The sequence below is a fragment of the Paroedura picta genome, chromosome 15 (genome assembly GCF_049243985.1).
Source record: "Paroedura picta isolate Pp20150507F chromosome 15, Ppicta_v3.0, whole genome shotgun sequence".
Taxonomy (NCBI): domain Eukaryota; kingdom Metazoa; phylum Chordata; class Lepidosauria; order Squamata; family Gekkonidae; genus Paroedura; species Paroedura picta.
Window position 1 is genome coordinate 27167063 of NC_135383.1, and position 12252 is coordinate 27179314.

General features: G+C 45.3%; 1 protein-coding gene across 3 annotated transcripts in view; it reads right to left on the bottom strand.

Annotated features, from left to right (window-relative positions):
- HEATR6 (HEAT repeat containing 6) overlaps positions 1–12252 on the bottom strand; it is a 77313-nt gene that overhangs the window by 12890 nt on the left and 52171 nt on the right. For all 3 annotated transcript variants that reach the window (XR_013226885.1, XM_077312563.1, XM_077312562.1), the window contains exons 13-16: positions 7234–7356; positions 5328–5414; positions 4411–4545; positions 3638–3760 (exon numbers count right to left, since the gene is read on the bottom strand). Coding sequence is in view for 2 of the 3 variants with exons in the window: in XM_077312563.1 (XP_077168678.1) it covers positions 3638–3760; positions 4411–4545; positions 5328–5414; positions 7234–7356 (468 nt within the window). In the remaining variant the exon portion in view is untranslated. The remainder of the gene's footprint in view (positions 1–3637; positions 3761–4410; positions 4546–5327; positions 5415–7233; positions 7357–12252) is intronic.

Below are 12252 nucleotides of genomic sequence, written 5' to 3' on the forward strand. Positions count from 1 at the left end.
AAGCCCATTGTAACAAGAAAAGATTTTTCAGTTATGTGAGGAGCAAACGTAAAGTAAAGGAGGCAATAGGACCACTGTTGGGTGCGGATGGACAAACTCTAACGGAAGATGCAGAGAAAGCAGAAAGGCTTAGTGCCTATTTTACACCTTTTTTTTTTCCCCACAGGTCAAAGTGTTTAGGCACATCTAGAGATGGCCGTAGCCAAAGGATAGTGTCTGGGTGGCAGGTTAACATGGATAAAGAGGTTGTCGAGAGGCATTTAGCTGCACTGGATGAGTTCAAATCCCCTACCTAAGAAGACATACAGCCACTTTAAAGCAACAGTACACAAGAACCAATCAAAAGATATATGGATCTGCAGTGAAAGTAATCAATTGAAAGGAGCTTCTTGGAAAAACAACTGTACTGATATTGGAGCCCAGGAGGTACAACTGCTTCAAGATTCACCTATGTATACTCCGAGGGAAAGACTACAACTGCACTTTCTAAGCCAAAGGCCAACTGGACAGAACATAAGTCAATGGGAACAACAAGATGCAACAAGCCTCGATATGAGACCCTTAAGAAGCTTGGGGAATGGAAATAAGACACAGTGGTTGAAATTCTTTTCCTCCTTTTTCCTTTTTTCTGTAGCCATATAGGCAATATAACTAGTTAAGAAGTTAATCTGGGGTCTAAGATCTTCTAAGTAAGCTGAATTTGTATTATCAAATCTAACTTCGTAGTGTCTACCAGCCCAAAATTAAAGCTTAATTAAAAGGAGACACTTAATGGAATGGGTTTATACTACCATGTAAGTGTAGGGTCTTAGATTTCCTATGTTAGCTGAATTTGAATTATTTAACATATCTCTGTAGTGACTCTTAGCTCCAACTTAAAGCATAACTAAAAGGAGGCACCTAACTGAGGAGGTGTAAATGTAACTAACGAAGACTTTATTTTACTAACTAATGAAGACTCTATTTTATCATGTACACCTATATAACTTAACAACCTTAACAACCTATATATATATTTTTTCCTTTTTCTTTCCGTACAACTAAGTAGGCTTTTATTTTTTCCTTTTTTCTTTTCCCTAGTAGAAATGTGGATGGCTCTATGACCACGCTAAGTATAAATTGTTTATGATTGCTAAAATTGTTAAAAACTATGCAAACAAATGTTGAAACGATGGTAACAAAGTAGACTTCTCTTTTTAAATGTGGTGGAAATGTGAAAAAGTTTATAAGCTTTATAAGCTCCATAATATTGTAGCCATGTGGAGTCTTATAATCCTAAATGAAGAGAAGAGGGTTTTCAAGAACAATGGGGCCCTTATCTGATTTACCTAAAAGGGGATTGAAACGGGGTATCAAGTGTATCAAACGAAGAGCATAATCCTTTTCTTTCTGTATCAATAATGTAGATTACTTGCCTTGTATTATCTTTAAATATTTTAAAAGGGGATTGAAACGGGGAACTAAATGTATCAAATGAAGAGCATAACCTTTTTTCTTCTGTACTAACAATGTAGATTGCCTGTATTTCATTATCTTTAATCCTGGAAAATAAAAATAAAAATCTTATTAAAAAAACATATTTATTAATGATCTAGATGAGGGGGTGGAGGGACTACTCATCAAGTTTGCAGATGACACCAAATTGGGAGGACTGGCAAATACTCCGGAAGATAGAGACAGAGTTCAACGAGATCTGAACACAATGGAAAAAAGGGCAAATGAGAACAAGATGCAATTTAATAAAGATAAGTGTAAAGTTCTGCATCTGGGTCAGAAAAATGAAAAGCATGCCTACTGAATGGGGGATACGCTTCTAGGTAACACTGTGTGTGAACGAGACCTTGGGGTACTTGTGGATTGTAAACTAAACATGAGCAGGCAGTGTGATGCAGCAGTAAAAAAGGCAAATGCCATTTTGGGCTGTATCAACAGGGGCATCACATCAAAATCACAAGATGTCATAGTCCCAATGTATACGGCACTGGTCAGACCACACCTGGAGTACTGTGTGCAGTTCTGGAGGCCTCACTTCAAGAAGGACATAGATAAAATTGAAAGGGTACAGAGGAGAGCGACAAAGATGATCTGGGGCCAAGGGACCAAGCCCTATGAAGATAGGTTGAGGGACTTGGGAATGTTCAGCCTGGAGAAAAGGAGGTTGAGAGGGGACATGATAGCCCTCTTTAAGTATTTGAAAGGTTGTCACTTGGAGGAAGGCAGGATGCTGTTTCCGTTGGCTGCAGAGGAGAGGACACGCAGTAATGGGTTTAAACTTCAAGTACAACGATATAGGCTAGATATCAGGAAAAAAATTTTCACAGTCAGAGTATTTCAGCAGTGGAATAGGCTGCCTAAGGAGGTGGTGACCTCACCCTCACTGGCAGTCTTCAAGCAAACGTTGGATACATACTTTTCTTGAATGCTTTAGGATGCTTAGGGCTGATCCTGCGTTGAGCAGGGGGTTGGACTAGATGGCCTGTATGGCCCCTTCCAACTCTAGGATTCTATGATTCTATGAACTGGGAGCTTGTGGTTCAGTATAGTTGGCCATCTTGGAAGGGGGTAGTGGGAGTCTTCCCCCCCCCCCTTGCTCTTTTCACTTTTGGCAGCTTCGAGGGCGTTCCATGGCCTGGATCCTGCCGTACTCCCACCTGTAGGATCGAGAAGGGCGCAGGTGGGATCTGGGGGTAACCCTATGCCTTGGTAAGGTACTACTGGGCTCTGAGTCCACATACAAGGGGACCAGGGTCCTCCCCACTCCTGGTGAAGAAGTCCCATTTGTCCATAGGGGCCCCAGGCCCAAACTGGGTAGTTTGGAAGGCGCCCCAGCACAGCTGGCCCCATTACTCCAGGAGTCTGCAACAGGCCGTGCAAAAGAGGTGGGCTGAAGCCCTCTCTGGAGATGGTTGAAGGGAGAGGTCCTGGTGGGGGCAGGAAGCTGTGAACAGCTGCTGCTGCGAATGCTCTGGGAGGACCAGGCCAGTGATACAATCATCCCGTTGCTGTCCCCGCCACTGTAGTGGCCCCAGGCAACAGTCCCTGTGCTGCGTTAAGCCCTTTGAATGTTGGGTTGAGCTCCGTGGCTGCCACCATGAGAGTGGTCATGGGCCCTTTGAGGGTGAGGAGCTGAGCTAGGCGCTGGCACTGAGGTGGCTATGGGAGCCGCCATCTTTGCTGGGGAGCTGAGTGGCACAGAAGGGCCATGCACCACCATTACGAGTCCGCCTGCACCACCCATTCAGGAAACCCTTCCAGGGCCATCAAGGGTTTCATGAAACCCTGGTTGAGAAAGCCTGATCTAAAGCATCCATGATAAGTACCAGTCCAGCCACTGTTTAAAGACCAGCAGTCACCTATTGTAAGAATTGCCCTCTAGACAAGCAGAATAAGCTTTTTCAAAATTGACTCCTTCCAGAGTTCACAAAAAAGCTACGTACACAGGCAGGGGGGCCAAGGTACTATGGAGAAGTCACTTGCTTGGAAGTCCTTGTACATCAAAACACAGTTAAGCCTGGCTATGCTGGCTTAGGTACTAATGAAAGGACAGCATGGACTCCATTTCATCCCCCCCTTCATCCCCCCCTTCCCCTTGTGGGGGTAAAAACTGAAAAGGAACCACTTAAGATTGAAACCTGACCTGCCGAAGACATGGGAAAACTACGTAGACGCCTAGAGCCCGGGCAGCTGCAGCTTTCACCAGCGGATTCTCACTGTGATTGAGGCCAAGCAGAACGGTGATGCACAGGATTTGCTTGTCAGCCTGAAACCAGTAGAGGAAAAGAAAAAGAGAAAGAAAACTTGTTCGGATGTTGTACAGCCAGGCAGGTGGTTAAAGGTGAATGGCTCACATTTTTAAAACATTTCTAAAGGGGGAGGGATCTCAGACACTGTCAAAGCAGGCCTCGAGAGTGGGTCACCTACCATCTTTACAATGAACAGAGGTGTAGGGGAGTGAAAGAGCATGCCAAACAGCATGCATTTACATGACACAAAGGAAAAATAATGATGCAGGTACAGCGGGACCATTACTGTTTTTCTAGTCCATAGGTTCTGCTGAGGAAGCTTAACGTAAAACGCATATGGAGATTAATATTTTGAGATAAAAGTTTCTACCCACTACCCCATTGCTTTTCTTTGTCTCCTTGCTTGTACTACTTTGTCTCCTTGCTCGTATAAATATACCCGTGGAATATACCCTTCGTTTTCCACGGGTATATTTATATGAGTTGAGCTTGTAATTGGCGTACAACTTATTTAAAAGGGACAGACAAATAAACAAGAGAGAGGAGTAGCACTCTATATTAAGAATATATATATATGATGATCTCCCTTGCCCGATGCAGTGAGGCCTTAACTTTGTGCTAGACTTTGCCTTTTATTCTCAAAGGAATAACTTAGAAATGTGCTTACCGGTAAACCGCTGAAAGCTTCTGGTAAAATAGAAGAGAGTGCGTTGCAAGTGCTGGTCTGCAGCATAGGGTGCTGGGAGTTCTGCAAGGCTCCAGGCAAGGGGCCATTCAGCATCCTAGTCCAGAAGGCAACCACCTATGAGGGGAACGAGAACCCTGAGACAAGCATGCTTCTCTCATATGGCACATAAGCAGCACAGCAGGAGCAATCATTGTCCTATAGCACAGGGGTCCCCAACTGTTTGGAGCCTGTAGACACATTTGGAATTGTGACAACAACAAAACAGCTGCCACAGGAGGCAGAGCCAGCCACAAAAAAATGCCTTCAGTAATACAGTGCAAATCTATGATGGCAGCTGCTGTCAAAACAATGTTTTTAAAATCTGCATAGCCAATCACAACTGCAGTAGTCAAGCAGAAGCCTTGCTGGCCGAAGCCCTACCTGCCCTTGCCCTTCCGAGGTCGGTCAAATGAGTACCCAGCTTGCTGCTGGGGGGTAAACGGTAATGACTGGGGAAGGCACTGGCAAACCACCCTGTATTGAGTCTGCCATGAAAACGCTAGAGGGCGTCACCCCAAGGGTCAGACATGACTCAGTGCTTGCACAGGGGATACCTTTACCTTTACCTTTAATACAGTGCAAATCTATGATGGCAGCTGCTGTCAAAACAATGTTTTTAAAATCTGCATAGCCAATCACAACTGCAGTAGTCAAGCAGAAGCCTTGCTGGCCGAAGCCCTACCTGCCCTTGCCCATATCCTAAAAACACTTTGGCGGCCACCAGAAAAGGTTACTATGGTACACATTGGAACTATGCTAGGGACTCCCACTATACCAGGCACACAGTGCTGCACAGTTATCTTTAAAGAACAGGATTACCTTTAGATGCTATTCCAAAAGACCAGCCACATACATACCAGGTCAACTGGCACCCGCTGATTCAGAGCAACAGCTGAATCTGGCTTGTGCTGCTCTATTATTCCCATACCAAGCTCATCCAGGAGCTGCCGAAAATAAGGAAAATAAAGTAGTACATGAAGGTGATCCTCCCCAAAGTGTTTTCCAGAGGAGCATGAGATACAAAACAAACTTCCCATTTGGTATTATGCTACTGTAGAAAATAGTGGCACTGATACACAGAAGCACCCAAAAGCTTTCAAATTAAAGGATTTATTCAAAGGTCCACTTTCTGACCAGTGGGGCTTTGGGCTGAAGTGCCCTTCTGTCCTGGCTGCCCTCAGAATGAAGTCCTGGGTACGTGACAGCAGTGCTTTAAACATTTAGAAGTAGGGAGAAACCATCTATCAGGATTCTTCTCCCTACAGAAAGTGAAGATTCATGTTCCCCTCTGCCTTGGGAGACATAAAAGGGTGCAGAAGACTGGGGAAGGGGGGCTGAAAACTTTTTCTGACTGAGCTATAGAGTGAAGAGGGGAGAGACCTCCCAGAACAAAATCCTAATAGTTTATTTCCTTCCCGTTCTCAAAAATAGTCCTCCTGGGGACCAACAGCTCATCAGTGACAGAAGCAAAGGCAGTTATGCAAGTCGTCATCACTCTTATGACGGAACAGTAAATACAGCTGCTACAGCAAACCATCAGATCCACAACAAAGGAGGGTGGTCAACTGACCTTATATGCTGCCCTGGGACTGTATTTGTCCAAAGCATCACACAGTAGATGAGACGGTGGCTGGATTAGTTTTAATGCATCTCTTTAGTAGTTCATGTTACATTTTAAAGTCTATTTATTTTTCTTGTTTTCCCCCCTCTTAGATTAGCTGGCTAAAGTACATTTGGGAAGCAGAATGTAAATCCCTGAAAAACAATTTGGATGATACCATAGTAAAAGATGAGAGCCCTGATGACTTTACAGAAGATAAAAGGTAACGTTTTTAAATTGGAAGCTCACAGCCAAATGTGCCTGAATTCTTCCAAAGGAATTCTAGAATCTTTATGAAAAGCCAGAATTGCACGTGAAGCTAACATCTGAGGCTGCCACTGAAAACTGCACCCAATGCTGGATCTTATGTGTGCAACTGGCTATGTGTCTCCCAAAGGATGTTGGGAGCTATAAGGTCCTGGAACCTCAGTCTACCAGGGCTTTGACCTCCATGGGATCAGCCACCATGACATACTCATCAGGCCCATCCCCGACACTCTGCACTGCTGTTGTGTCATTGCTGGCAGGCCCGCATCTCCCTTCAGTGTAGCTCTGCTCAAAGATTCTTCCTACAGCAGCTGGCATGCCTCTATACCATCTTCTCCTCTCCCAATGTCTCTCTCTCTCCCAATTATGTCACCAAGCTCTTTCTCCATTAGTGCTTCTCCATGGATCAAGCAGCCCGTGTTACTGTCTGGGGAGTGTGGAAAGTCATGTGAAAGTTACTCTTGATACAAAACTGCTACAAACAAAACCTATTCCCAGAAGCAAACAACACCCCCCTACTGAAAAAAGCTCTGACTTTCCCCCAGGATCTGAGCACAGATGAGAGATCTCAAAGGCAAGGGGGGAGGGGGGTCCCATCACTATAGAAGAAGAAGAGTTGGTTCTTATATGCCGCTTTTCCCTACCCGAAGGAGGCTCAAAGCGGCTTACAGTCACCTTCCCATTCCTCTCCCCACAATAGACACTCTGTGGGGTGGGTGAGGCTCAGAGAGGCCTGATATTACTGCTTGGTCAGAACAGTTTTATCAGTGCCGTGGCAAGCCCAAGGTCACCCAGCTGGTTGCATGTGGGGGACTGCAGAATCGAACCTGGCATGCCGGATTAGAAGTCCGCACTCCTAACCACTACACCAAACTGGCTCTACACCAAACATTTACCTTTGCCCCATGCAGCTGGACAGATGGATCTGTTTCTTCCATGCATCTGCAAGCTACTTCACCAAGCTCAAGCAAATAGTACTGAGAAACTGAGAAATAGTCTTTGACCAGAAGAGCCAAGACCTGGTTAAGAAATTAGAAAGGAACAGAGAAGGAATATGAATGAAAAACTGTGACCACCACAAAAATACAGTGCTCAAAACAATTATGTTTTAAAAGTTAGAGATATTAAAAATTACAAATATACTTCTTAAATTAATATACAATTATGACAAGTGCTAACAGCTGCACAAAATCTGTCCATCAAGAGGAAATATGGAATCAGGATGGTACATGGCCACTTGCCTGATTGACATAAACAAACCAGACTGTAGCAATGGGCCTGCAACCACTGTGCTCATTTGGACCCAAGGGAAAGAGGCCATGGATAGTCTGAGAAATGAGATGTTGCACTTCATTTATCTATTTTGCCTAGGGAGTGAATCAGGGCAGGGTGCTTCACTTACAGGCTTCTTTACCTCCTTTTCTACAATCACCACTCAGAGCTTTACATTAAACTACACATCAGAGTTGTTGCTGTTGTTGTTATAGCCATTCAGTCATGTCTGACTCTTGGTGATCCCATGGCACAGCTATCACCACCACCCTAAGCTGTGCAATGTTCTGGCCGGTGTCCACTCTGTGTCCGACCACCATGCCCTCTTTTGAACTGTTTTCCTTTTTCCACAGTAAAGGCTAAAGGGGAGGAGATAGGGCGGGCTCTGGGATTTTTACTCGAGGGCCAAGTGTCACTCGAGGGCCAAGCAGCCAATGGGGAGCCGCGCTTTGCACGGCTCCCCATTGGCTGCTTTGCCCGGCTTCGCCTGGGCCGGCCAGAGAGTCGCCATTCAGAGGAAGAAGCCTTCCCCAGTGGTAAGGCCTCCGGCCGGCTTCCCCTTGCCCAGGGAGACTTCTGCCGGGCCCTTCTGCCGGTTAGTCCTCCGGCTGGCTTCCCCTCGCCCAGGGAGCCTTCTGTCCCCGGCAGAAGGCCACAAAGCCTGCTGCCCCCGTCCCATGCCTTCTGCTGGGCCCTGGGGCAGCCTCGCCTGCCCCTGCCCCTGCCCCTGCCCCCGCCCCCGTCCAGAGCCTTCTGCCGGGCCCTGGGGCAGCCTCGCCTGCCCCTGGGCCCAGCAGAAGGCCGCAAAGTCCCCTTTAAGGCCACCTACCTTACTCTGTTCCTCCCTTCCTCCCAGCATTCCCTTTATCCTTCCCTTCCTCCCAGCATTCTCTTTGTCCTTCCCTTTCTCCCTCTCTTCCATCTGCCTCTTTCTGGCTACCTGTTTCTCTCCCTCTTCTTCTGTCTCTATCTTCCTCCCTTTCTTTCTGTCTGTCTCTCTTTCTCCTTTTCCTCCTTCCTTTGCCCCATCCCTCCACCCACCCACCATGATAGGGCCTGCTGTATTTTGGCCACAGCGGGCTTAATATCTAGTCCTAGCATAATTGCTTTCTCCACTGCTTTCTGTCACATGATATGGCTGGAGTTTCGTGATTTTGCCTACCAATTATATATCAGACTTTATGTGCTGTAGTATTTCCTTGTACCAATTATCTTTCAATTCACTCTCAGTTGTAACTGGGGGTAAATATGTGTTAAGATGATATAGTAATCCACAGAAGGTGATAGCAGGATGGCTATAGCCATCGGGGGACAAGATCCTAAAAATAGACTATTGAGCCCTGAGTTGGCTTTAAAAGACATGCTAACCCAGCTCTACCTTTGCGATGAACTCTAGTTGCAGGAGAATGATAAAACAATGAAATCTTTGAAGTTAGGAGCATCAACTGACTAAGTTTCTTGAAGTAAAATACAGTGAAAATGAGAATTAATTAATAGAGTCTACATCGCCATATTTGCTAGTCCAATCTGCAACATTCCATGAAATAATATTGAAAGTGCTCGCAGTTGGACTCTGGGATAGCCAGTTCTGATTAGAGATTTGGTCCAGAACACCATCAGAATCATCGAAAATGCAGCCATTGAGGGTGGAGGTTCTTGAAGTAGCAGTTGGGGCAGAGGGATTCTCAAATTCAGTAGGGTTACATGCAGGTCCTCCTAAAAGGACTCCAGCTTCAGACAGCTCTTGTGCCAATGATTTGTTATTACACGTCCCTTGTGATGTCACTGGGGCAAGTTTTAAGTGTAGCCTGCACGGCCAAGTCACAGTCATCGTAGAAATTGAGTAAATGAGGGAGCATCAGAGATTGATCAGCAGGTTTTGATTTTTTGTCACCTTCTGCTCTGTCACAGAAGGTCTGTCCCTAGGTCGGACTGGTTTTTACACTTGTCTGCTAATTGGGTCGAGTTAGGTACAGGCAGTTGGTTGAATAAGGGATCACAGGGTGACATAATATCTTGAGGAGATGAGCCAGTTTGTTGTGGGTCTGAGGAAAAGTCAAAGTCAGAAGCTTCTGTTGCTTCTGGAGTTCTGGGTCCCTGAGAATGCTGATGATGGTTTGAGGTAGATGTTTTTGGTATGTTTGTAGATGTGTTGCTCGGGCACAGACTTGCAGTTGGAAATAGAGAGTTGAGCTTTTGAGTTTTCATTAAGCCCTTTGGTGAAGAGGCTGTGGAACAGGGTAACTTGGACAGCAAAATTTGCTCGTAGAAGATTCTTTGGCGATGGTAAATGATCTGGACTTTTTCTCAGGCACTTCAGCAGCAGGGGAAGAGGCTTTTGGAAATACGGTGGGATATCCCAAACTATCTTTGTTTAACTTGCTAATCTGCTTTATGCCAATAAAGGTATTGTGCGTGTATTTCCTTGTTTGTGACTTTTGCTGTCCATGGAACCCGCAGAAGCCTTTTCCAACACCAGAGTTCAAATTAATTTATTATTTTCTTGTCCAATTTTTTTCATCGTCCAACATTCACAGCCATAAGTGGCTATGGGAAATATGATAGATCTATCTAATCTACATTTGGTAATCAGGTTTATGTCCTTGCTTTTCCATGTTGGTTCAAGCTCATCATTGCTGATTGACCCAGAGCAATTTGATGTTTTATTTCCATACTGCAATCGCCACTCACATCAATTTGTGATCCAAGAAAAATGAATTCTTGAATGCATTTGATCTCTTCACCATTAACACCTCAAAGTATATATTAGCAATTGATAAATGACTATGATACAATCTCACATTCAGGACAAATTACTCCCTAAAATATCACTTGTCAATGGGTAATAGGTAGGGCTGGTAACACCTGGAAAAAAAGTAGAAATGAAAAGGTGGAGCTTGAGCCTCTATTAAAGGGACAATTGTATTACAAATCTGTATCTACAGTAGTTTATCTATGTAACTTTAATGGACATCCCAGTGCAACATGATGCACGTGTGCAAGAAATTATGATCACAGATGTTTCCCATCCTAGTCTTCCATAGAGCAAAACACTGGGCTCACCTGAAGGTTTCTTCTCTCAAGTGGGGCAAAGTCATCCAGAGTGCTTAGGTCATGCCTCTGCTTGCCTAGGTAGGGCAACTGTAATGCAAATTTCTTGCAACCACTGAGCTGGTGACCAGAGCCTGACCTTCCAGTTGCTCCCAAGCCCTGCTGCATTCTCTTATAATTTCAGGCTGTTATTTGTCTATTTGCTTATTTATTTAATGCATTTGTGTGTGTGAATGTGCTCTCTATCCCTTGGGCAAGATGTGGATGACTTCGCCCCACTGGAGAGAAGAAACCTTCAGGTGAATCCAATGTTTCGTTCTCCTACAGTGTGGCTGAAGTCATCCAGAGTGGTTAGCAGTACCTAAGCTGTGCCCGGGGTGGGAGACTACATGTCACATTCACTCTAGAGTTATCCAGAGGCTGCCAAAGTCAGCCTCCAGAGAACCAGCTGGTCTCTGTAGTAGTATCTCATGGAGTTGGAGAAAAAGACCATGCAGCCATACAACAGATTACCACCACCAGTGAAACTGATGGAGAAGCCCACAGATGACGCTACAGCGCAAGTGGAGTGCACCATGATCTTCCCTGGAGCAATCTTGCCCTGGACTTCATAGGCCTTGATAATGCACTGTTTTGCCTAATAGGTGATGGTGGCCAAAGAAATTTTTCCAATCACTATTTGTCCTGCCATGGTTGATGAACAATGTGTCCGAGCCTGCCGTTCTGCGTAAGGAGATGTGCAGGCCTCGTCGCACATCCAGTGTACACTGGTCTCTCTCCCTTTGTGTCCACAGTTTGGAGTAAAAAACAGGGAGGACCACTGGCTCTTCGCTATGAATGCATGAAGAGGCCTTTGGAATAAATCATAGAATCACAGAATCATAGAATCATAGAGTTGGAAGGGGCCATACAGGCCATCTAGTCCAAGCCCCTGCTCAATGCAGGATCAGCCCAAAGCATCCTAAAGCAGGGGTAGTCAACCTGTGGTCCTCCAGATGTTCATGGACTACAATTCCCATGAGCTCATGGGAATTGTAGTCCATGAAGATCTGGAGGACCACAGGTTGACTACCCTGTTCTAAAACATCCAAGAAATGTGTGTATACAATCTTTGCTTGAAGACTGCCAGTGAGGGGGAGCTCACCACCTCCTGAGGCAGCCAATTCCACTGTTGGACTACTCTGACTGTGACAATTTTTTTCCTGATATCTAGCCTATATCGTTGTAGTTTAAACCCATTACTGCGTGTCCTTTCCTCTGCAGCCAACGGAAACAGCATCCTGCCCTCCTCCAAGAGACAACCTTTCAAATACTTAAAGAGGGCTATCATGTCCCCTCTCAACCTCCTTTTCTCCCGGCTGAACATTCCCAAGTCCCTCAACCTATCTTCATAGGGTTTGGTCCCTTGGCCCCAGATCATCTTGGTCGCTCTCCTCTGTACCCTTTCAATTATATCTACATCCTTCTTGAAGTGAGGCCTCCAGAACGGCACACAGTACTCCAGGTGTGGTCTGACCAGTGCTGTATAAATGGGACTATGACATCTTGTGATTTTGATTTGATGCCCCTGTTGATACAGCCCAAAATGGCAT